Source organism: Cetorhinus maximus, chromosome 16 (assembly GCF_964194155.1).
Source record: "Cetorhinus maximus chromosome 16, sCetMax3.hap1.1, whole genome shotgun sequence".
NCBI lineage: Eukaryota > Metazoa > Chordata > Chondrichthyes > Lamniformes > Cetorhinidae > Cetorhinus > Cetorhinus maximus.
Window position 1 is genome coordinate 66128232 of NC_135894.1, and position 23746 is coordinate 66151977.

Below are 23746 nucleotides of genomic sequence, written 5' to 3' on the forward strand. Positions count from 1 at the left end.
GCATCGGCGGAGAAGAAATCAGTTAACGTTTCGAGCCTCCATGGCCCTTCGGCAGAACTTCCGAAGGGCCATGGAGGCTCGAAACGTTAACTGATTTCTTCTCCGCCGATGCTGCCAGACTTGCTGAGTTTTTCCAGGTAATTCTGTTTTTGTTTTGTTATAGCAGAGGGGAAACCGCTCCACACGACAGCCTGCGCTGTGACCCTCACAGTTCATGTGGAGACTGCCATCTCAATGGAGGCAGCCTCCCTGCAGCAGCCTGGGGAGCTATCAGAGCCGGAGGCTCCACCCAGGGGACACTGGACGGCCATACCTGGGGTCCTAATGTTGCTGCCCTCGATTGGAGAGGCCAACTGGTTTCACCCGTCTGAGTTTTAATTTTAAACCTACCCCCCACCCCGTGTATGCCTCTGTAGGCACTCTCTCGATTGCTGACCTGTCCGAGCACCACCTCCAGCTCTTCTGGTGTGGCTGCAGTGGCTTCAGCCAGCCTTCAAATTGAGCCGGCAGTATTGGAACCCCAGCTGCTGTCCTAAAGTGGACAACAAGCTCAGGTGGCAGCCAAGTAGGAGGCCACTTCCGGGAAAATAGCTCCCCTGATCTTGATGTCAGCAAGTGCGGGCTTAGAGCTCTCACTTGGACCTGATGCCAAGGTCCCAAGTGTTAAATTTATTCTGTGTTATTATTTTTGGTTAAAGCTACTTTATGTGATGTCATGAAACTGCCATATTTTTCATAATATTATTGTTGGGTATTGTAAAGTAGGCTTATGTTTATGGGTGAGTGGATGGTTCCATCTGTGTGCCTGATTTAATATGAGTCGAATAGACCACAAGGTTGAAATTACTAAAAGAGTAAGGTGTATAAAAAGGGTATTTGAAATGCTAATGAATGAGCTAATGTAAAGTCAGTACATAAAGTGTGAATGAAATTTGCATTTTAAGATAAGTGGAGGTATTTGGTTTTCAAAGAAACATGATAAAGTTTTACAACTAACAAGATAAATAGAGCAGGTTTATTACGTTTATTTTTCCCAAAAGGAAAAGGCCATATTGACAACAGGAAAGATTTTTATAGTATTATGAGAAAAGTGAATTCCAAAGACATGTGGAAGCAATGGGATTTACAAATTAAAGAGGAAGGAATATATTTAAAGAAAGATGGAAGGTTGTATCAGGGGTTGTCATGTAAGATTTAAAAGGTACACTGTGGGAAACAGCCTCTAGCCACTTTGCAGGACTCTGCTGTTCCAGTAACCAAAGTTGAGTTAAAAAGCCTTTGGAATTCCACTGTTGAATGGGTGCTGTGGTAACCTTGTTGGATTACCTCTTTAAATTTAAAACCTATTTTGGACTGTTGCCTTAAAGGGGGTGTGGACTTGGGAGTGAGGTTCATTAGGAACTTTGGAATTGGTTATAATATTAAGTAACGGTGTAACTGTAAAATTGTATACATGTTTTAATTTTTTCTTTTGGTAATAAATGTTTTAATTTGATTTTTAAAATCTCTAAAGGTGATAGTGGACTCATTACTTCTGAATTCAATACACAAACCTCGTAATAAACACAAATTGCAAAAGCATTGTGATAGCATGGCCAAGTTTCCCTTTTGGAGTTGGTCAGCCTGGCAAATACCACCTGCCATATTGAGGCTTTATTCTTTTTGTACAAGTAAGGAGATCAACGAGGAGATTAGTCTAAATTCAATTTGATCTGTCAGTTTTTAATCTTCATTGCATTAGGAATTAAAAACTAAATCTTCTCAAGGCATAAATGTCACAATCATTTGAAATATCAGTTTAATTGTTTAATGGTTTTGATTGCATTCCGATTATTCATAATGCAGTGGTACATGTTGAGAGTTACAGAAAAGTAGATATACTTCAAAAATCTTCAGCATTGCAATTTAGGTGTTCTTTCTTTTTAATGATCTGCACAGTTTGCTGGGCATTTTCTCCTGGTTTTTCTGGTTGTATAATTTTTAACACTCCAGTTCCTTCCATTCAATGTATATTGGCTTTCAGTCTCTGCAGTTTTTTTTATTCATTCACAGGATGTGGGCTTCACTGCTGGGCCAGCATTTATTGCCCATTCCTAGTTGCCTTTGAGAAGGTGGTGGTGAGCTGCCTTCTTGAGCCACTGCAGTCCATGCGGTCGGTGTAGGTACACCCACAATGCTATTATGGTGTTCCAGGATTTTGACCCAGCGACATTGAAGGAACGGTGATATATTTCCAAGTCAGGATGTTGAGTGACTTGGAGGCAAATTTCCAGGTGTTGGTGTCCCCATCCATCTGCTGCCCATGTCCTTCTAGGTGGGAGTGGTCGTGGGTTTGGAAGATGCTGTCGAAGGAGCCTTTGTGAATTTGTGGAATAAAGCTTTAGTCAGCTAAATTGTCTAAAAGTGATTATATTGTAGTATGGTAATTTATGCAATCTTTACTAATCAAGCAGTGTAAACTAATCACGAGGAGTATCTTTGAAAAGTTTGTGGTTACAACTGCATCCTGTTATGTGCTAAACGAAACAATGGTGCCCTAATTAAATCTGCTGATATGGTCATTTATGTAATCTTTATCTAACATAGTTGTAGTTAAACTGTCACCTGTCTTATTGTGAAACGTACCATCTGCCTGTAATTGTATTACTGCGTTCTCCTTTTGATCGTGCTAACCATGACATAACTGTGATTTCTTGATGTACGAACCTTATATGGTATGAATTTCCTGTTATGAGCAGTATAAATGACGCTGGATTCTCTGTTCAGGGTGTTAGACCGACTAGGAACCACGTGTGGTGTCCTGAGCAGCCGACTCCCAAGCACGCTTGAATAAATATAGTTTTGCTTCTAACAAGTCAGTGTTCTCGTAGTTGTGTTGCGATTCGACAAATTCCTGCAGTGCGTCTTGTAGATGGTACACACTGCTGCTACTGTGTATCGGAGGTGGAGGGAGTGAATGTTTGTGGGTGTGGTGCCAATCAAGTGGGCTGATTTATACTGAACGGTGCCAAGCTTCTTGAGTGTTGAGGGAGCTGCACTCATTCAGGCAAGTGGGGAGTATTCCATCACACTCCAGACTTGTGCCTTGTAGACGACTGGCAGGCTTTCGGGAGTCAGGAGGAGTGAGTTACCTGTCGCAGGATTTCTAGCCTCTGATCTGCCCTTGTAGCTACATTTATATGGCTAATCTAGTTCAGTTTCTAGTCAATGGTAACCCCCAGGATGTTGATAGTGGGGGATTCAGTGATTCAAGGGGCAATGGTTGGATTCTCTCTTGTTGGAGATGGTCATTGCCTGACACTTGTGTGGCGTGAATGTTACTTGCCACTTATCAACCCAAGCCTGGATATTGTCCAGGTCTTGCTACATTTGAACCATGGACTGCTTCAGTATCTGAGGACTCACGAATGGTGCTGAACATAGTGCATTCATCAGCGAACATCCGCACTTCTGACCTTATGACGGAAGGAAGGTCATTGATGAAGTAGCTGAAGATGGCTGGGCCTAGGACATTACCCTGAGGAACTCCTGCAGTGATGTCCTGGAACTGAGATGATTGACCTCCAACAACCACAACCATCTTCCTTTGTGCTAGGTATGACTCCAACCAGTAGAGAATTTCCCCCCACCCCGATCCCCATTGTCTCCAGTTTTACTAGGGCTCCTTGATGCCACACTTGGTCAAATGCTGCCTTGATGTCAAGGGCAGTCACTCTCACCTCACCTCTGGAGTTCAACTCTTTTGTCCAGGTTTGAACCATTGCTGTAACGAGGTCAGAAGCTGAGCGACCCTGGCAGAACCCAAACTGAGCATCAGTGAACAGGTTATTGTTAAGCAAATGCTGCTTGATAGCACTATTGATGACTCCCTTCCATCACTTTACCGATGATCATGAGAACAGGTAGTCATGGAGGTCTTTGCCAGGAATCAAGCTCCGAGGACCTGGATGTAGTGCTGCAAGAAGTTCAATGGCCTCACTCAAGTGGTCAAAGTCACGGAATGCATCTTTAAGTGGTATATCCTACCAGCTGCACCATGAACATCTGGCACTGCTCAATTCACCACACCCCTATCACTCACCTACCAACAATTTCCATCAATCAGGATTCATACCTGAGATTCATAGCTTCACCCACCCTCATTCATTGAGCACTTCTCCAGGTCTCACCCCAACATCTCATGCTTGCACACTGCCATGACAGCTATGTTACCCAACAGATTGCATCACACTCCATCAAAACGAGAAATTAAATGTAGCTACCTGTCAATGAATAAAAGGCGTCAGTAATCTACCTTATGCACCTATGGACAACAAACTGCAAAATGGTGCAAATACATCTAGGTGCAGACTGGAAGGAGTCCGGCACATAAAGGTTCATTGTCACAGTCACTTTCACAGCCACTGATCTTGCCCTGCTCTGAGGTTGCAGTTGTGCCTGCAACAGTTGGCAGTGAGGTCCTCCTGACTGAAACACAGGCATTTCACATAGTGTTCCTTGCTGAGAGGTTCAGGGAAGAGAATTGCTCCCTGAACATCTTAGGCTGAAATGGCATCATTAACTACTGCACCAAAATAATCACACAGAATTTCAAACTTCTCTTCCTAAAGATTTAGGCTTTTGCTCCTGTAGCTCTAACATTATTTTTTATTTAAGATGTCTCTCCGTTCTTGTACAATTGAAGCCAACCAGACAGTGGTCTGCTTTTTAGCTACCTCCCAACTGTAACGTGGTATGTAGTCAAAATCGTTGTGGGCTTTGTGGCTAGTAAAGGTGAATTTTGTGTTGAGCATTGTAATGAGGTGTCGGTTTGTTTTGGGAATATATCTGATAAATGGCCTTAGCAAAAACTGCACTATCTCCAGTATGAAAGCTGTGACATACATGAACAGCAGAGGCATGTTAAGCTTATCTGGAATTGTTACCCCAAGTGGGCCCATCACCTCATAGTTAAAATCTGAGTAGCTCATGTGTGGGGTGTCATCTGTGATGTAATAGAACTTTCCACCAACAATTTTTTTCTTGTCCTTGTCTTTCATAGCTCTGGCCACTAAAACATGAGCCCAAGCTACATTGCCAACATAAACTGGGTTCACAAGGGCTTTCTTCTTGGAGGTTCTCTGCAGAACATCACCATTGATGATTGCTTCGTCCAAGTGGCTTTCCATAAAGCGGCAGTTTTCTCCGTAGATATACATGGGGCGTAAGGCACATGTTATGAACTGCTCACCATTAGGTAGAAGGCATTCATTTGTTGCCAGGACTAATTTTTCTGCTGCATATTTTGTTCTGCTGTACTGAAATCTTAGCTTGCCAAGGTAGACCGTATCTTCATCGCCATTACAGATAGGATCACCTCTTGCATTTGGCCCAACTACCTCTACACTGCTGGTGTAGATAAAACATTTCACGTTCTGCTGAATACAGGTTTCTAATAAAAGACGAGTTCCTGCCAAATTAAAATGAAACAATATCATTCAAGGCCAATAAAAAACAGAAGCCATTCTAGTATGTAATGAAAAAGAAATACACTGTTTATCATGAGGAGAACTGAAGAGTGAAAACAACTTTTATCATCATTTTAAACTTGTGGACAATTAATTTAGAAACATAACATTGCTGGAATTTAAGGGGCTGTCAAATATAGAGTACAATTTGTTCAAAATATATGTTGTATTCACATTCTTGAGTACTTATGTAAAATAGCTGTACCATACATGTTGCTATCCTACTGCTGTTTTTCAGATTGGATGAAAGTTTACAATGGGGTTCCCCATAGGTCTGCACTGGGACCACTGCTTTTCTTGATCTATATTCATGGCTTAGACTTGGGTGTGCAGGGCACAATTTCAAAATTTGTAGATGACACAAAATTTGGAAGCACTGAAAATTATGAGTGGGATAATGATATACTTCAATAGGACGTAGACAGGCTGGTGGAACGGGGGGGGGTGGTCACGTTGCATATGAAATTTAATGCCGAGTAGTGTGAAGTGGTACAATTTGGTAAGAAGAATGAGATAAACAAATATAAAATAAAGGATACAATTCTAAAAGAAGCGCAGGAGCAGAGGGATCTAGGGATGTATGTGTACAAATCGTTGAAGGCGGCAGGACAGGTTGAGAAAGTAGTGAATAAGGTATACAGAATCCTAGGCTTTACAAATAGAGGCCTAGAGTACACAAGTTCAGAAGTTACGAACCACCTTCACACTTCTCTGCTTTAAATTTTATCTGCCACATGCTTGCCCATTCCTCCCACCTGATTAGGATCTGAAATGCGCTACCTCAGAATGTTGGGGAGACAGATTCAAATCCAGCTTCAAAAGGAAGTTGGATCATTTCCTGAAGAGAAAAAATTTGTAGGGCTACAGAGAAAGGGCGGGGAAATGGAATTAGTTGAGTTGATTTTGCAGAGAGCCAGCATGGACAAAAAGGCTGAATGGCCTCCTTCTGTGCTGGAACAATCTATGTTTCTTTGATATGTAGAGCAAAGATTCATGGCCCAGAATCTACCATACAAAACCCTGCAGGTGAGGCGACGAAAAGGGTTGAATTCATGAGGTAAGTGCCTTTACGAGCAGCTGTAGGCTAGAAAGAGCAGGAGCGTTTCCGCCAGGCTCAACAAGCTTACCAGAAAGCACACCCCATGTCCCCACCCCAATATCTGTCTGCTCCCTACAACCACCATCTCTGAGATAATGCTTGCCTCGCTAGGTTAAAGTCAATTGATGCTTCTTCTTCGGGAGTTTGGAGATTCAGTTGCAGGTGACAGCAGGGTTTGATGAATGCAGGGTTACATGTCTGCATCCCATCAAAGGGGACACAGCTCCTCAGGCATCTTCAGGAACCTGTGGCATGATCTATACTCAGGTTTGTTGAGCTATGTCATCAGGCAGGCAACACCTGCCCCTGCTCCTGTTCTAATATTCCTCTTCTTAATGGAGAATGGGAATTCCCAAGAGAATACCAACAGGATGCAGGTTTCTATCTCAAAATAATGAATGGGAAGAAGCAAAACTTAAATTCTAGCCAATGAAAGGCAACAAATTAATGACCCAATCAAAAGAAGCTCTGAGAACATAAGAGCAATTAAAACAGCACAACAAAGGTCCAAATATGAGGCTGCATATACCACTTCAATAGAGTCAGGCTTTAAGAGTACTTCTGGCAACTGTGCACCTGCAGGAGTGTGCTGTGTATTCCAGGTTTTACAAGTGCACAGCAATGGTATCATGCTAATGATGAAAACCACCCAATTTTGCACTTCCTCCTCGGGTATATGAAATTAGTGCCTTACTGAGAGGAAACCCGGAGCAAATGCACAAGGCCTCTGCCGCCACATGCACATGCTTGTGTCACCCCAGTACAGGAATTAAATTTCAGCTCATTCTCTTGTGCAGTCATATCCTGCACTCTTCAACGCCTTGCTCTACTTTTACTCAAGTTGTACCTTCAACGTTGATAGATTCTAGTTCTTCATTGCTGATGTAACCCCAGATGTCAATCACAGAAGCAGTGTGAATAACACAGGTCAGTCCTTGGCAGGCTTTCTGCAGGATCTCTTTATCTCTCACATCTCCTTTGAAAACCGTCAGTTTAATTCTGCCTCCAGCCAATGCTGAGAAACAAATTTTAAGGGAACAAGAAGAAAATCATTAGATTTATTACATCCATATTCATGCCTCGCTTTTGAGACATCAGAACCTGATTTCTTCAAGCTGCTACAAAAGACAGCAAAAAGAACTGAAGAATCATGAGGGAAAGAAAATCAAAGTGGGACTCAGCTAATCTGGCCACACGCTAATTGGCATTTGACTGCTTTGTTCTCTCAGATCTCCCAACATTTTCCTATTTTGCTCACACAATTCCCAACATTTACCTTCTCCGCTCTCTTACGCCTCCCAGGGTTTACCTACTCTGCAGGATCATTACCAGAGATTTGACAAAGTTACCTGCCAATTCATTCAATAGGGAATGGTGTATGGTGTTGAGTCAGTCGGGGGGAAGACAAAAACCAACTAAACATTAAGACAGAAACAAAACATTAAAACAATTATCTCCATTTCAAAGTTTCATCAAATTAGAAATAACATACCTTAAACAACCTTACAACATTGAAAGTTAAAGGAATAAACTTACCAATAGAATCTGCCAGGATAAGGTCCTGGCCTGGATCTTCCAAGCAATGACAATGACGGTTAGATTTTCGCTCGGCTTGAAAATTTCCCTGACTCGACGCTACTGCGGATTTCTTCCAGGATCGTCCAATGCTGGCTTTCACAGAAATGCACAGCGCAGCAACCCCCAGGGAACTCTGTCAGAGAACAGTAGAGTTGTGGAAGAAGCCCCCTTTTTACAGCGCTGGCTACTGCAATGTAGGTTTAAACGTCCTGTCTTAATGTTAGTGAATGGGTGAGTGGACGAATGGGTAGGGGGGTAAGTGAGTAGGTGGGCAAGTGGGTAATTGGTTAGGGTGAGTAAGTGCGTTTGGTGGGTGAGATGGGTAAGTGTACGGTAAGAGGTAGGTGGCTAAGTGGGTGAGGTGTGATCGCGGATACAAGGATGAGGTGGATAAGGTGGGTAAGTGGGTGGATAAGTGGCTAGATGGATAGGTGGGTATGATGGGTAAGTGAGTGAGGTGGGTAAGGTTGCAGGTGGGTGAGGTGGTAGTCAGGTCAGGGGTAGACAGGTCGGGGGTAGTCAGGTAGTTGGGGAGTAGTTGGGTTGAGCTGGGGGTTATTTGGGTGGGGGATGGTGGTGGTGGTCAGTTGTGTAGTGTAGTTACCCAGGTTTTAATATGTCTAATATTTCCTGGGTAATTACCCAGGTAAGTACCACAGAACTGTCCAAAGTCTCTGACTCTGAGGTAGAGAGTCAGGCACATTTGTGGAGGGTTCTGGGGAGCAAGGGAATTGCCCATCAGAAGTTTAAACTTCTTGGGCAATTGCCATATAGATCTGCACATCAGTACTTCCACAGAGTCCCACATACATCTTCAGTTGTATATCTGGTCTCCATTTGGCCCATTATGTGTAGTCAATTGAAAGACAAAGCATCTAGCCTAAAGTAATTCCATCAAACACAACGGGCAGAATGTTCCATTTATGCGAATAAGTGTGGTGGCGGGCGGTTTCGGTGGTGCCCACCCTGCTGGCTAGAATGGTGGGAACTCGCACCCAATTTTGCGCTTGGAAGCTCATTAATTATGCACAGGCGAGTATAGAGCCAAATCACCTGGCGGGTTGGAAGCTGATTCATCTGGCCGCCATCAGCTGGTGGGGTCGACGGTTCGGGCGCCATATTTAGAGGCCAGTCCAACACAATGTCACTCTCTCCAATCCAAATGTTGTCAGGACACGTCCAGAGATGTCTTCCAGCCACAAGATGAAGGCCGATAGCCTCAAGAAGAAGGCAGCACCCCGCTTCACCCACCAGGTACTCCAGGCCTTGATCAGAGGAGTACGGACGCACAGGCATGTCCTGTATCTCAGGGATGGCTCCAGGAAGTGCAACAGCCTCAGGTTTCCAGCCTGGGAGGGCATCACAGAGCAGGTCAGCAAGGCTGGCAACCGCATCTAAAATGCCATCCACTGCAGGGAGAGGATGAATGATCTCATCCACTCTGCCAGGGTAAGTCATCCTTCAGCTCCCTCCAATATCAAACTCTCATCATGTCATCAAGCACTCAAACAGCTACTCTCTTCAGAGATCTCATGCAACCATTAGCAGGGGACACATATCAACACTCATTCTCTAATGGAGACTTTCACATCACCACCCTCCCATCTATCATGTTATTCACACTCCATCCTCTGAGCCTACTGGGGAGGGCTCACCACACACAGGGGGCATGCATCTCACCCAACCTCTGCTCCATCCCTTCTCATCACATCCCTATCTTTTTTCTTCAGAAAGGCCAAGCTGGCACACAACAGGCGTGGGAGAGTGCAGGCCGGGGGAGGGATGGCCAACATCATTGCCCTCACTGAGCTCAAGGTGGCAGCAGCCGAGCTGGTTGGGGAGGACACGGGATCACTCCTGTAGAGAGGGGGAGATCACCCTCTCACAGCAACCGAGTACAGATCACAGCTCCATCATTTCATCACATCCTGACAGAGTGATTCACATGCAGTATTATTTAGCTGACGCTCATTAACTGAAACTCTACTTTCTATTTTCTAAGCACCAGCAGATCAAGGCTCGCAAGGCAGCCAAGCACCAGTCCAAGCTCCCGGACCACATCCAAAGAAGCAGCTCTGGAAGAACCATCACAGCACTCACACGCACCTTCCACCAGCTCAGAAGCACACACACACGTCAGTGAGGCACAGATGTAGATTAGGCTCAGCCTCACTTTCTGGGGAACACCTCACTGACATGTCCCCGCAGCAGTCGGAGGGAGGGACAGCCCAGGTCTTCAGCACTCGGAGGGCTGCTGGAGACTAGCCACCTGCTCAGTCTGAGTCAGATGATGAGCATCTGGAAGTGGCCACCAAATAAATACAGGCAGTGGAACATCAGGCAGAGATTCGACAGTCACTCAGCAGACTAGAAAGGACAATGGAGGAGTCTGTCCGCGTTGTGTCTGATGTTGTGGCTCCAACATGCAAGTGTCCCATGGGAAGGCTGGCAACCACCATGGAAAGATTGGAGACCACCATGGAGACCTTGGTCCAGCAGATGTTGCCAGTTTTGCGCTTGGCCCTGCACTCCATGGCCACACACCCTGGTGGGTTAGGAAAGTTAAGAAATTCTGATGTCACTTTTGGGTAACGGGTGTGCTATAACTGTAAAGAAATTGCACTTTTGTGAATACATATGATGGTTATGTCAACTGAAGGTGTTGTGAATTTATACATTGGAATCCTCTTATGTCAAGGTTTAGCCATCCTCTTGCTCAGTGATAATGTTCCACTGTGAGATTAACATTCATGTGATGTCAACCTCAGTTGAACTAGTCTCCGCAACCTTGTGTGATGTCAGGGAGATGTGGTTAAATCTTTATTTGAAGTGTATGATGGAAGCATTTCTAATCTTTCTTCCTCAAGGAACACCATTGAGTGAGGGCAGCTCATCAGCATTAATATTCTAGTAGCATTTGTGTCTCCTCAGTGGTAGCGGGAGAAGACAAGAGAAGACAAGACATGTGTGGGAGGAGGAGCTCCCTAGGCATGTTCACATCTCAGTCGCAGCAGCATTGCCATCATTAGATAGCAGCAGAGGCTTCAAGTTTTCTCTCACATCGATCTTGTTCCTCAGTGGAATCTTCAATTCCCAAAGTGAACTCACTCACAGGGCCTCATGGACCAAGGCAAAGATCGTGGCCTGGTGATACATGAAGCCAGAATGCACAAGTGTGAATGCAGGACTTGTTCTTGCTGCAAGTGGTTGGACATCCCTCGAGATGAAAGGGAATAGCATTGAGGTCCAGGAGAGACATGGCCAAATTCCCTCATTCCTGGAACCTATCAGCAATTAAAGAATCACAGGTACGTCTTCCACGTCTTCTTTCCTCATTCTGACCCTCAGCAGCCTCCAGAGTCCCTAGGCCTCCGGATCTTCATCCTCCAATGAGCTCCCATCCTCCTCCAGTTCACCCTCTGGCAGGGGTTCATCTCTTTGCATATCTAGATTGTGAAGGGCGCAACACACAGTGATGATGCAGGAATCTGTCGGGAGTGTATTGTAGTGAGCTACCCGAGTGGTCCAAGCATCTGTAGCGCATCTTCAGAAGCCCTTTGGTCTGCTCTATAAGTGAGCGTGTGGAGCTGTGAGCAGTGTTGTACCTCTCCTCGGGACGACTTCGAGGGTGGTGCACTGGTACCATCAGCCAATGTTTCAGTAGGTACCCCTTCCTTATCCCCAATCAGCCATCCCTGCAGATGTAATGGCAACTAGGAGTGACTCAGAATGTAGGAGTCTTGGCAACTCCCAGGGTACTGTAGGCAAACGTGCATCATGTGCTTCCGATGATCACACACCAGCTGTACATTGATGGAATGATAGCCCTTGCAGTTTATAAACATTAGGGGCTGCTGCCATGGAGACCTTATAGCCACATGGATGCAGTCTATTGCACCCTGCACTCTTGGGAAGCCTGAGATGGTGGTGAAGCCAGTGAATCTCGCAGCCTGGCTGTCTTCATCCAGAGCAAACCTGACATAATCATGGGCCTTCCTGTAATGAGCATCTTTGACCTCCTTTATGCGTCAATGTGTTGAAGACTGAGAGATGCCGCACAGGTCCTCTGTTGATCCTTGGAAAGACCTAGAGGCAAAGAAATTGAGCGCTTCGGTCACTTTCAAAGTCACTGGCAGGGGATACCCTCCAACTTCATGTGGAGTCTGCTCTTCACAAAGAATGTGGCATAAGTGATTTACCAGAGCTCAGGACAAGTGCAGATGTACACGGCATTGCCTCTCACTCATTTGTAAATAGGAGACTCTTCTATGATAAACCCTAGGGTCTGGTGATTCGCCTCTATTGTCTGGGTCTCTCCTCCTGACCCTCTTGTTCATACTTTGGCTCTCCTTGACCATATCCCTCAGGCATGGCCTCCTGCTGGAGCTGCACGCAGTATCGCCTCTCCCTCCTTCACCTCCTCCATTGTATTAGGAGTCTGACAAAGGCAGCATAGAGCCCTGGATCCATACATTTTCCTTCTCTCTGAAAGGAAACATTGAAGACATTAATGATTTAAGGGGCACGAAAGTGAAGCTCAGAAGATGAAACGTATGGAAACTGTTAAGGGTCCATATTTTTTTCCCATCCTACATGCATGGTCGCTGATGCCGCCTTGTCCCTGAGACACTAGCACACACAGAGGTGACCAAGATGGTATTGCAATATGTAACATCTTGAGCCCTGCGTGGGATGCACAGGTTTAAATTGAGATGAGTGACCCAACCTGGCTCTGTGCTCCAATCTCTGATGTGGTATAATAATGACCAATCAGTTGCTCATGGTCAAGGAGTGGATGCCCTTTGGCCTATTAGGAGTGTCAATTCTGGTGAACACGTGACAGGCCTTCATTGATGAAATGCTATATATGATACAGCTGTGCTCCTTCACTATTGCCTGCATTCCCAAATCTACATTCCTATGTGTTGCTCTTGAGATGCAGCGACTGTGATGTGAAGCCACTGAGTTCTGAGTAGCCCTTTAACTGTGCTAATGAAGCCATTGGCTTTCAGTCGCTTTCATCACAAGGAGGTCTTCCTCCTTTCTTTCTAAGCAGACTCCTGTTCACTCTTGCAGCAACAAGTTAGAGGGCAGCCCCAAAAAGGCCCACTTGTGTTCGTCTTTCCCCCTCAGCCATTCCATAGCCTTCCCTCCCCTTTGCCCCCGTTGTGTTCACCCTTCCCCACCATTCCACAGCCTTTCCTCTCCATTGCCCCCCTCATGTTCACCCTTCCCCCTCACAGCCCTTCCACAACCTTCCTTCCCCAATGCCCACATTGTGTTCGTCATCGCCACCCTCACCTCATAGCGCACCCCCTGTTGAAGTGCTAGTTTTAAAAGTGGAGTTCCGCCTAGCCTCCAATGCACAGTGGTGTTCTTGTGGACAACAGTCTCAGCCACCAGAAGTAGAAGATCCCTGCACTCCCTAACACCGGCTGCAGTACTGGTCACTATCTGAAAGTGGAGGCCTGCATGAGTACCACAGCACAGTGGTGTTCCTTGGTACAATGTAGGCAAAGAACAAGAGCAGACCAACCCTGCAGTCTCAGCAGTGTGGTGTTCATCGCAACAAGACCAGTGTAACGCTAAGGCAGGTAGGCTATGTATGTTCCACTCACCTCGAAGTTACCAGCAAACTGAGGTCGGCCTTGTGCACGTCATCCCTTTTCAAATGGGTTTGAGGCCGATGTAAATTCCCACTGGTGTGACACTAGATTGGAAGGCCTGACAAGATTCTGACACGCAGTTGTTTTAATGAGCTTTCATGACATGTTAACGTGTGCAAATGGCATTCACACCCCTAGTCAGTGGGATAACTGGCCCACCATTAACACACCATCGGGAGAATGCAAACAGTTTTTACGCAGGCAGATTTCTGACTTTTTGCCTGCCACGAAACCTGCCGCGGACAGGATGGGAAAATTCCACCCAATGGGTGCAAAGTGGGATTGCTTCTGTCCATTTTTTGGATGCTATATGTGCCCTTAGACTTCCAAAACTGTGGGCGGTATTGTCCCAGATTTGCACGAAGTGCGGTAGCGGGTATAAAAAACGTTGTTTTACATGCTGGCCGCAATGGTGGGTTTCCACACCATATCGTCCACTTCCCACCTCATCAATTATGCAGCTATCTAGCTGGTGGGTGGCCTCTGAATTGGCCGCCAAGCCGTTACCTCACCATTTCCTCACTCCGGGTGGCCCACAGGAGTTCTCAATGCTTGCAGCCCAGGACTGCTCCAGTGAAATCCAAGAAGAGTTCAGTGACCTGTCACTGGAATGCCTTTTGGAGACCCACCATGATGTTTTTCACCTCCTGCTGCCTCCAATTGTGTGCCACCTTGTCCCGCAAGAAAAACGGCTGTATTAGTTGAGCAGTTTATTTGGCTGAATATGGCTGACATGGTTGAATAGCTAGTAGTGTGTGCAAGCTGTCTCGTATAATGTATATAAGATCTTGATTGCCATTTTTGGTCAGTCAGAAAAATGATCAGAATGGGTGCCATGCACTCACCAAACAGTTTCAACTGAAGAAGTCTGTCAAATTACTTGTCAAGACCTGATCTTGACATTTCAACCAAACAAGCTGCATTGGGATTTCCAATTGGCTCCTTGTAGCTCACTGCCAAATTCAAATGAGGCTTTGATCTCAAAATGGAAGGTAGCTAGTCACCACAGGAACACACTATCTGTCGCTCAAAAATCAAAGTCAGCCCCTTAGCATGCAGGCTCTTCTTTCTTGTTAATTATTGGGCACATATGAGAGTCCTACTCCATCCCAAACAAGCATCCGGAAGCCTGCAGGAAATCCTATCCTACAAGTGAGCAGGCTACACATCATGGATGTGATCAGGTAGACAATCTGTCAAAGGATAATGATGTCTGGCAATTAAAATCTAGCCCACACATCGCACTGATGATGTTGGGCAGGTGTGATGTCTGCTCAAAAATCACTGCCAGTTGAAATTACCCCTCTAATCTCTGTTTGAGTCTTGTACATTGGCACCCACTTAAAAGTAAGTATGTCATTAGCCATTATTTTAGTATTTTCAGTTTTCAATCCTGCTCGCCAGGAATTACAAACTATTCTTAGGGGGTTGCTGGCAGCTGTCCACTAAGGCGGCCCCATCTGTATTGTATGTGTGTGTGGACCGAAAGGGGTGGTTTTCAGCTGTTTGTTTTACAGAGGAGAATTTCAGAGCCCAATCCTGTCACCAACTGACCCATTCCTGGGAGGCACTGAGTGACATCCCTAGCTAATTTCTTTCCTTCCCTCAGCTGTGGACACTGAGGCCAATATTGATGGCTCTATCAATCCCCAGTTTGAGAACAACAACTTTTGCACAGACCAGGGATGATAAGACCACCTGGTTTTCAAATATCAACACCTTTCAGTGCTTTTATATGTCAAACCCGCTGGGTGAACTCGCTGGATTTAACTTTAACTAAAAACTTCAAAGTCATTTTCAAACAAAACATGAAGAATTATAGTGCATTCTATCCAGTACATTCTCCTCAGCGATCATTAATATGTGTTCTGAAAAACAATATACTGACCTGTGGAGAGGAAAGCGAGGTCGCTAAACAGCCAGATATTGCAAACTGCCAACATAATTAGAAAGAGAATAGAACAGAAATGGAATGCAACAGCTACAATATCAGACTTGGAAAGTTCTGGCAAATTGAAAACAATTCATTTTTTTTGTAATTGTCTTCACAATTTGCCATTATTGTTTATTGAGTGATGCATATGCTTTGTCCAGGGAAAAGCAGCAAATTAAAAGCTATTTCTTGAGTTCAGGGCTTGCATAGGAATTGCAACTTTTTCAGTAATACTAACACAAGAAATGAATAGATACCAGACAAACAATTGAAATAGACTTACTTACCAGACCATTAAAGTGATAAAGAAAAAAATTGGCACAGAAAGGAAGTCATTCAGCCCATTGTGTCGAATAGACATGTGTGGGCTTAGCCAATGCGTTTCGGCAGGTTATTCAAAGTCCAATGCCAAAAACATCCACGTAATAAACAGCTTATATTTCACCTGTTCTCTATTTTTCCTTAGTTCTGTTGAAGAGTCATACGGACTCGAAACATTAACTGTGCTCCTCTCCGCAAATGCTGTCAGACCTGCTGAGTTTTTCCAGGTATTTTTATTTTTATTTTGGATTTCCAGCATCCGCAGTTTTTTGCTTTTAATGTAATGACCACCTGCGCTTGCCAGGCTCCGTCAGGAACAAGAACCTTGCATAATTTTCCCCTCTGGATCCCAAGGTTGTCCCCAAAGCCTGCTGCTTGAATGGAGATGAGCTCACTAAAACACAGACCGGGTGATGATTTTTTTTTTATCTGGGACTTTTCTCCGTTGCAGGTCAAGACACCCTGGGCAGTGCATTTACTGACAACCATCAGGGGAGCGACAGTTTCAGAGTTAACAATGGTTTATCGATTTCCGTACATCCTGCAAAATCCAAGCAATACAGTGCAGATCTGGCACTAACACTATTGCCCGCAAGCAAATGTTAAAGTTTATTTATTGATTGCAATAAATAATTTCTCAAGCTATTACACACTTACCAAGTTCTCTTTTTTTTTAAAAGATCTCAGTTCGTTCCAAGTGGTTAGCTGACACCTCACGGCTGTAAAGCTTAAGCAGAATGCTCAAGAAAGCGCAACTTAAAACAAGACCTTCAGACATTACAAGAAAAAGCAAAGCTTGTGTAAAATTCCAGTCTTGAGTTATTTTTAGTCTCTCTTATGCCAAAGAATTTTTGGCAATCCTTAAATCTAATATTAATGTTCTACAATTTTATAGGATTTTATTGGTTTGCATATTGATGGCGTTGCACATTTTTGAACGAGGGAATTGTTACAATGAGTAATAATTGTATTACTGGAAAAGCAGTGTTGCATACTTCATGATACACACCTTGCAAACTTTCCAAAAAGTTTTGTTGTATCACCTTGTCCAATATCCTGACTTCTGAGAGATCACGATTTTCTTCAATCAGAAGTTTCATGACTTCTCGTCCAAGAAATCCGTGGCCTCCAGTAACGAGGTAGATATCTCCAACAGCAGGCATCGTGTTGTTCCGCGAATGTAATGTGAATTGACTGTCAAATCAAAACTACTTTGCCCCTACTGTGTGGTGACTGCTAACTACGTTTTATAGGCCAATGTTAACCTTGAAATACATCTTTATACTGATACTAGAATAGAAGTGATTACAACTATTCAAGGATTGCTACATCCTTTGCCGTTTGAAAGCTATCAGCAAGGACAAATTACTTAATTATTTCAGAAATGTCTGTCGAATTCATGGCCACAATAGATAATGCATAAAAACCTGCTCAATAAAGAAAATATGAAACCAAAGTAAATCATTTTGATCCAGTACTTAATTTAAAACATAGTGGCAGAAATTGATCATGTGCTGGTTTAGGGCACAAATGCAGTGATGCAGGCCTAGGAGTCCTCCAGCTTCCCCTGATTCCATAGCAATGACTATTTTCAACTTAACTTTTAGTTTAACTTTCTAGTCCCCAATCACCGCTTAAGAATCTTTAATGGTTGAATTTTAAAGCCAACAAATTACTTAGCTGTGTTTTGTTAACAGTTCCATTAACATCAAAGTTCACAACTAAACAAAAGGGCCAATTTCAACAGATAGCCATCCACTTCTCATTTGAACAACAGGTAACCACCAATTGAAACTTGGGGAGGGATACCTCAGCTGCTCCATTGACACCCAATGTTTTCTCAATGCAATATTCTGGTACCAAGAACTGAGCGGACTGGCCAGCATTTCGTAAGGGGAGAATTAGGGAAGCGGCTCACATACCACAAAATACATTTTTAATTTTTATTTTGATGGGATTAAGAAGAGCATTCTTAGTCTCCCTGAACCCCCAAAAAAGTCTGGTCGACAGCTCATTTGAAGTCCCTAGCCAGGACTGCCTACCGTCTCCCCAGCCACAACCCAGCAGACAGATCAGTGAACGAGCCCCCAGACAATTTCCCACCCACCCACAACAGATGAGCTGCCCCAGAGTGACCATTTGGTACCAGCAGCTCATCAGTGGAATGTTACTGAAGGCCAGGCCTCAAAATGGTTCAGGCCTTATGCTGGCAGCAGTGATCAGACAGCTTTGCCACTCCACCGACATTGTGCATTTTCAAGCAGAAGTCAAACATTGCTCCCCAAGATTCCGATTTCTCACATCGATGGGAATGGAGAGAGAAAGAGAGGACAGCACAAAAAGAAAAAAAGAAGGATTTATCCTCGTCGTAATTTGATTTTTTTCTTTAAAAAGTTGAGTGTTGACTGCCTTTGAGGGAAACCAATAGAGAGCTTGGGTTAGGGGAGGGAGAGTGGGAGAGGACAAAACTTTTGAGTATAAGGCAACATCTGGCCTCACATCTGGTCTTTGTGCAGCAAGTGAAAGTGGTGGATGGAAGGTTAAGAGTGGAGTGAATGACAGTGGACAAGTTGGAAGGGAGGATAAAGCAGTTGGGCAGAAGGGCTGGGAAGAAAGTCATGGAGTGTCAAATATTTTCTGCACTTTAAATGCAGCTGTTTCTGGCTGCTTTTACTGCCACACAACCCCACCCCATGCACAAACTCTTAACCCAACAGAAAGAAGAGAGAAAAAGGAACAAAAAAATTTAATAGGCGAAATGTTACAGAAGAGACAGAAGCAGCAACATGAAGACAAAAGACACATCTATGACAGAGTCCATAGTCTTCATCTTAATTTATGCTCTGTGCAGCCTGTTGCTCACTGAAAAAAATGCACAAATGCACAAGAGGAAATTATGGAGTAAGTCACTTAGAGCATCAGTTGGGCCACTCCGTATTAGGAGTGATGGTGAGTAGGAGGGTGGTTCAAGGTCCTGGATTCAGTGAAGTGTTTTAATTACCAGGTCAGGAAAGGTGAGTACAGATTCACATTCACCTCCATTCTTCAGTGCACATAACCTCACTGCAACATTATTATTCCTCACACCCATTTACCATGGAGGTTTACCCATCCCTCTCTTTCTATGCACTTGCTTATATCCCCATCTATCTATCCATCCACCATTCCAACTCAACCTCCCCTTATGCAATTTTATGCCTCTCCCCCATAGTCACCCTCACAATATGCATGCCATCTGTTGTAAGGGTTTGTTCAGTAGGTCTCACAAAGAGGTTCAAAGACTAGTAAGGCTGAGCGTTAAATATTTATTGGTAACGCATAACTATATACATATGTACAAAGTATAGCCCAGGCTAGGAGTTAATATCATGCTGACTTCTACGCAAGTCTGTCCATACTCAGTTCACTATCATGTCTGATATCATGTGGCTCCACATAATGTGGGTGGTACTGTTCTCCAGTCCCACATTAATTCTTGCTATGCCAAGCACCCTTATACTACACCATCCATCGACTGAACACATGCCACAACATCAACTCTATATCCCAAACTTGCACCACTAAGTTATGTATTGGACCTGAAAACATAGAGGAGATATTTACCCTGGTGCTAGGTTGTCAGGAAAATACATAATCAATTTAACATTGTAATCTCCCTTCAAAGGATACAACTTTAGTACTACAGCAATAAAAAGAAGAATCACCTCAAATAACATGTAATAGCTGGAGTTATAAACTCAGACACAGACGCGGAGAGCAGGAGAGACTTCAGTTTAAAAAGGGCACAGAAAGCGGCGAGGACTTCAGTTTAAAAAGGGGCACGGAGAGCGGCATGGACTTCAGTTTAAAAAGGGCATGGAAAGCGGCGGGGACTTCAGTTTGAAAAGAACGTGGAGAGCAGCGGTACCTTCAGTTTGGGTACCTTGGGTACCTTGCTAGGAGTCAGAGCGGCGTGGAGCGGACCTGCGGGAAACAGTCAAGAGCTGAGGCATACTATAAATACAGGACAGGAATATGTGTGAGGAGTGGAGCTGAGGATTGCACTGTTTCACTGTTTCAGCTGCTGTGAAGCTGCAGTCCGGGAAAAAGAAAAAAGCAATTGTGACATCACAGGAAGCTAGTAAGTTGATTGGCCGATAGGTGTCAGTCTAAGGGACAGTGTGTGAAAATCCAGTTTAGGACAGGTGAGTTAAAGTAGATCTATAAATAAAATGAACTAAAACTTTAAAATAGTAAATCAAAATTTGAAAACTTTAAAATTAAAATCAAAGAATAAAGACAAAAGCAATAAAAATAAAGTTATATAAACAAACACCTAAAGCACATAACTTGTATTTAAGTTGTCAGTGGTACTAGCATTCAATAAACACAGTAAATTGTAGCATACATAGAAAGAAAGTAATTAAAGTAAACTAACTAAATAACATAAGTTAGAATGGCAGGACAGGTGTTATGTTGCAGCTGTGAGATGTGGGAGCTTTTGGACACCAATCCATGACAAACGCATCTGCAGGAAGTGTAAGTAACTTGAGGAATTCCGGATCAGGATTATTGATCTGCAAGCTGAAATGCAGACACTGCGCAACTTAAGGGAGGGGGAGAAATACCTGGATACTTTGTTCCAGAAGACAGTCACACCTCTTAGAATGGGGTCATCTGTTTTGGTCAGCAGTGAGGGACAGGAGGAATGTGACCGTCAGTGAGGCAGGTAATGGGACCGAGCATACAGTAGGGGAGGAGCCTCAGGCTTTGCAATTGTCAAACAGGTTTGAGGTGCTCACAACCTGTGTGGATGAAAGCAAAGTCTGCAAGATGGGTGAGCTGGCTGGCCGTGGCACTGTGGTACATGAAGCTGTTCAAGTCGGGGGAGCAAAAAGGAATGTAGTGGTAGTAGGGGATAGTATAGTGAGGGGAATTGACACTGTTCTCTGCAGCAAAGAGTGAGAGTCCAGACAGCTACGCTGCCTGCCCAGTGCCAGGTTTCGGGACATCTGCTCAGAGGAACTTGCAGTGGGAGGGGGAGGATCCAGTTGTTGTGGTCTATGTAGGTACCAATGACATAGGTAGAACTAGGAAAGAGGTTCTGCAAAGTCAGTATGAGGAGCTAAGTACAAAATTAAGAAGTAGAACCTCAAAGGTAATCATCTCTGGATTATTACATGAGCCACTTGGCATAGGGCAAATAAGATTAGAGAGGCGAATGCGTGGCTCATTAAGATTGGTGTGGGAGAAGTGAGTTCCAGTTTGTGGAGCACTGGCATCAGTACTGGGGACTGTACCATTGGAACGGTTTACACCTGAACCATGCTGGGACAAGTGTCCTCGCAAATCGCATAGCTAGGGAAGTAAAGAGTGTTTTAAACTAAACAAGAGGGGTGAGGGATCAAGCTTGGGTGGAGGTAGCAATTCAAGGTGTAGAATAAAGACAGGAAAGCAAAATAGTAATACGAGAAATGAGGGTCAGAGAATGACAGGAAGGGACTGAGAGAAAAAAACCTAAGAATACATCAACAGTCAAGACTAGATGTTACAAAGGTAACAAAAAGACAAAACTGAAGGCTCTCTAACTGAATGCACATAGATTCATAACAAAGTAAATGAATTGATGGCCCACATTGAAGTAAATAAATATGATCTGATAGCAATTACAGAGATGTGGCTGCAGGATGACAAAGATTGGGTCCTTAATATTGAAGGGTACATAACATTCAAGAAGAATAAGAAGCTAGGTAAAGGTGGAGGGGTAGCATTGTTAATCAACGAGGGCATTGGTGCAATAGTTAGAGAAGGCCTTGGTTCAGGAGACCAGGATGTAGAATCAGTTTGGATGGAGATGAGGAATAGTAGGGGAAAAAAGTAATTAGTGGGATTGGTCTACAGGCCCCCTGACAGTAGCCACAGTGTGTTCAACGAAAATATTGTGTGCTTATTATTATGACCCAGCAGTTGGTAAAGTTGAGTTCTTTTAAAAATCCCAGAGGGAAATTTTAAACAACTGTCATAACCTATATTTTTACGTGGTATGTTTGAGATACAACTCTAAATTCAGGAATCAGACCACCAGTTCTCAAGGCATTTTATATTAAACTAAATGAAACATTTTATTAAGTTACAACATATTAAACACATATACATGGCTACAACTTACACCTATCATAACTTTTAACAAATTACTAAATTAATCTCCATTAAGGCAACAGCTACCCATAGACTTAACCAGACACCAGGCAAAGCATTTTCACCTTACAAATTGAAAATGAGGTTCTTTTCACTTTGGTTCCTGTGGAGACGGTTGGAGGCTCACAGCTGCTTGATCTTACGTTGCCTCTGCCCTGCACATACAAAAACTGTTATCGGTTATAACCAGCACATCTTATTAAATGTAAATTTTCATTGTATCACCAGCCTCTTTGAACTCTACTTCTTCTAACAATAAAACCCCTTTCATAGTACCAATTTTATTGGTAATATAAACATTGCTTGGTCTCTGCTAGCTAGGTGCCAGATTTTGCCCCACTTCTTGAGTGCTCTATTCAAAAAAATGCAAATGCACTCTACCTCTCTTATATCTCAAAACTAGTACACATTAAAGCACCCAGACTAGCTTGCTTTAATCTAATTAAACCACAGACTAAACCTCTATTTTAAAAGGAAAATATTTTCTAATAATATTATATATATTAATAGCTTCATGACATTGTGATAAAGGGACGGCAATTATCATGAATGATTTTAAACTACACATAAACTGGAAAAATCAGATTGGCAGTAGTAGCCTGGGTGAGGAGTTCTTAGAATGCTTTTGAGATAATTTCTTAGAGCAGCATGTTTGGGAACCAACCAGAGAGCAGATTATATTAGATTTGGTATTGTGTACCGTGACCGGATTAATTAATGAACTCAGAGTAAAGACACCCCTAGGTAGCAGCAACCACAATATGATTGAATTTTACATCCAGTTTGAAAGGGAGAAGAGTGGGTCTAAGAGTAATATCTTAAACTTAAATAAGGGCAACTATGTGGGGATGAAAGCTGAGCTAGCTGAAGTGAACTGGGAAACTAGGCTAGAGGATGAATAAATAGAGAAGCAGTGGCAGGCATATAGGGGGATATTTCAAAGCATTCAGAATAAGTACATTCCTACTATAAAGAAAAATTCTAAGGGAAGGACCTACCATCCGTGGTTAACTAGCAATGTTCAGGAAAGCATCAAACTTAAGAAAAAAGCACACAACTCTGCAAAGATGAGTGGCAGGACAGATGATTGGACAGAATATAAAGAATAGCAGAGAATGAGTAAAAGGTTAAATCGGGAGAAAGAAATTAGTGTATGACAGGAAGCTAGCTAGGAATGTAAAAATGGATAGCAAGAGTTTCTACAGGTACTTAAAAAGGAAAAGAGTAAGTAAAGTGAGTGTTGGTCCTCTAGGGAGTGACAGTGGGGAGTTAATGGCAGACAATAAGGAAATGGCAGAAGAAATGAACAAATATTTTTCTTCTGTGTTCACTATAGAGGATACAAAAAACATTCCAATGATAGCTGCAAATCGGGAGGTGAACGGGAAAAAGGAACTTGGTGAAACTGAAATCACTAGAGAAACAGTCCTGAGCAAATTGATGGAGCTGCTGGTTGGCAAGTCTC

General features: G+C 43.6%; 1 protein-coding gene across 1 annotated transcript; it reads right to left on the reverse strand.

Moving 5' to 3' along the window:
• Nucleotides 1-3284: 3284 nt before the first annotated feature.
• LOC144691960 (3 beta-hydroxysteroid dehydrogenase/Delta 5-->4-isomerase type 1-like) lies at nucleotides 3285-17307 on the reverse strand. Its single transcript, XM_078560535.1, has 3 exons — nucleotides 17114-17307; nucleotides 7454-7621; nucleotides 3285-5449 (listed from the first exon to the last, which is right to left on the reverse strand). The coding sequence occupies exons 1-3, from the start codon at nucleotides 17265-17267 to the stop codon at nucleotides 4641-4643; spliced, it is 1131 nt and encodes a 376-aa protein (XP_078416661.1). The 5' UTR covers nucleotides 17268-17307; the 3' UTR covers nucleotides 3285-4640.
• Nucleotides 17308-23746: the final 6439 nt, after the last annotated feature.

Bases quoted from the DNA above. Each gene is read 5' to 3' on its own strand.
- LOC144691960 (XM_078560535.1), bottom strand. From the start codon at position 17,267: ATGCCTGCTGTTGGAGATATCTACCTCGTTACTGGAGGCCACGGATTT. The intron at 7,622-17,113 runs GTGTGTATCATG...TTTGTTTCTCAG, and splicing joins CTTTTTGGAAAGTTTGCAAG to CATTGGCTGGAGGCAGAATT. The intron at 5,450-7,453 runs GTACAACTTGAG...TTAATTTGGCAG, and splicing joins AGAATCTATCAACGTTGAAG to GAACTCGTCTTTTATTAGAA.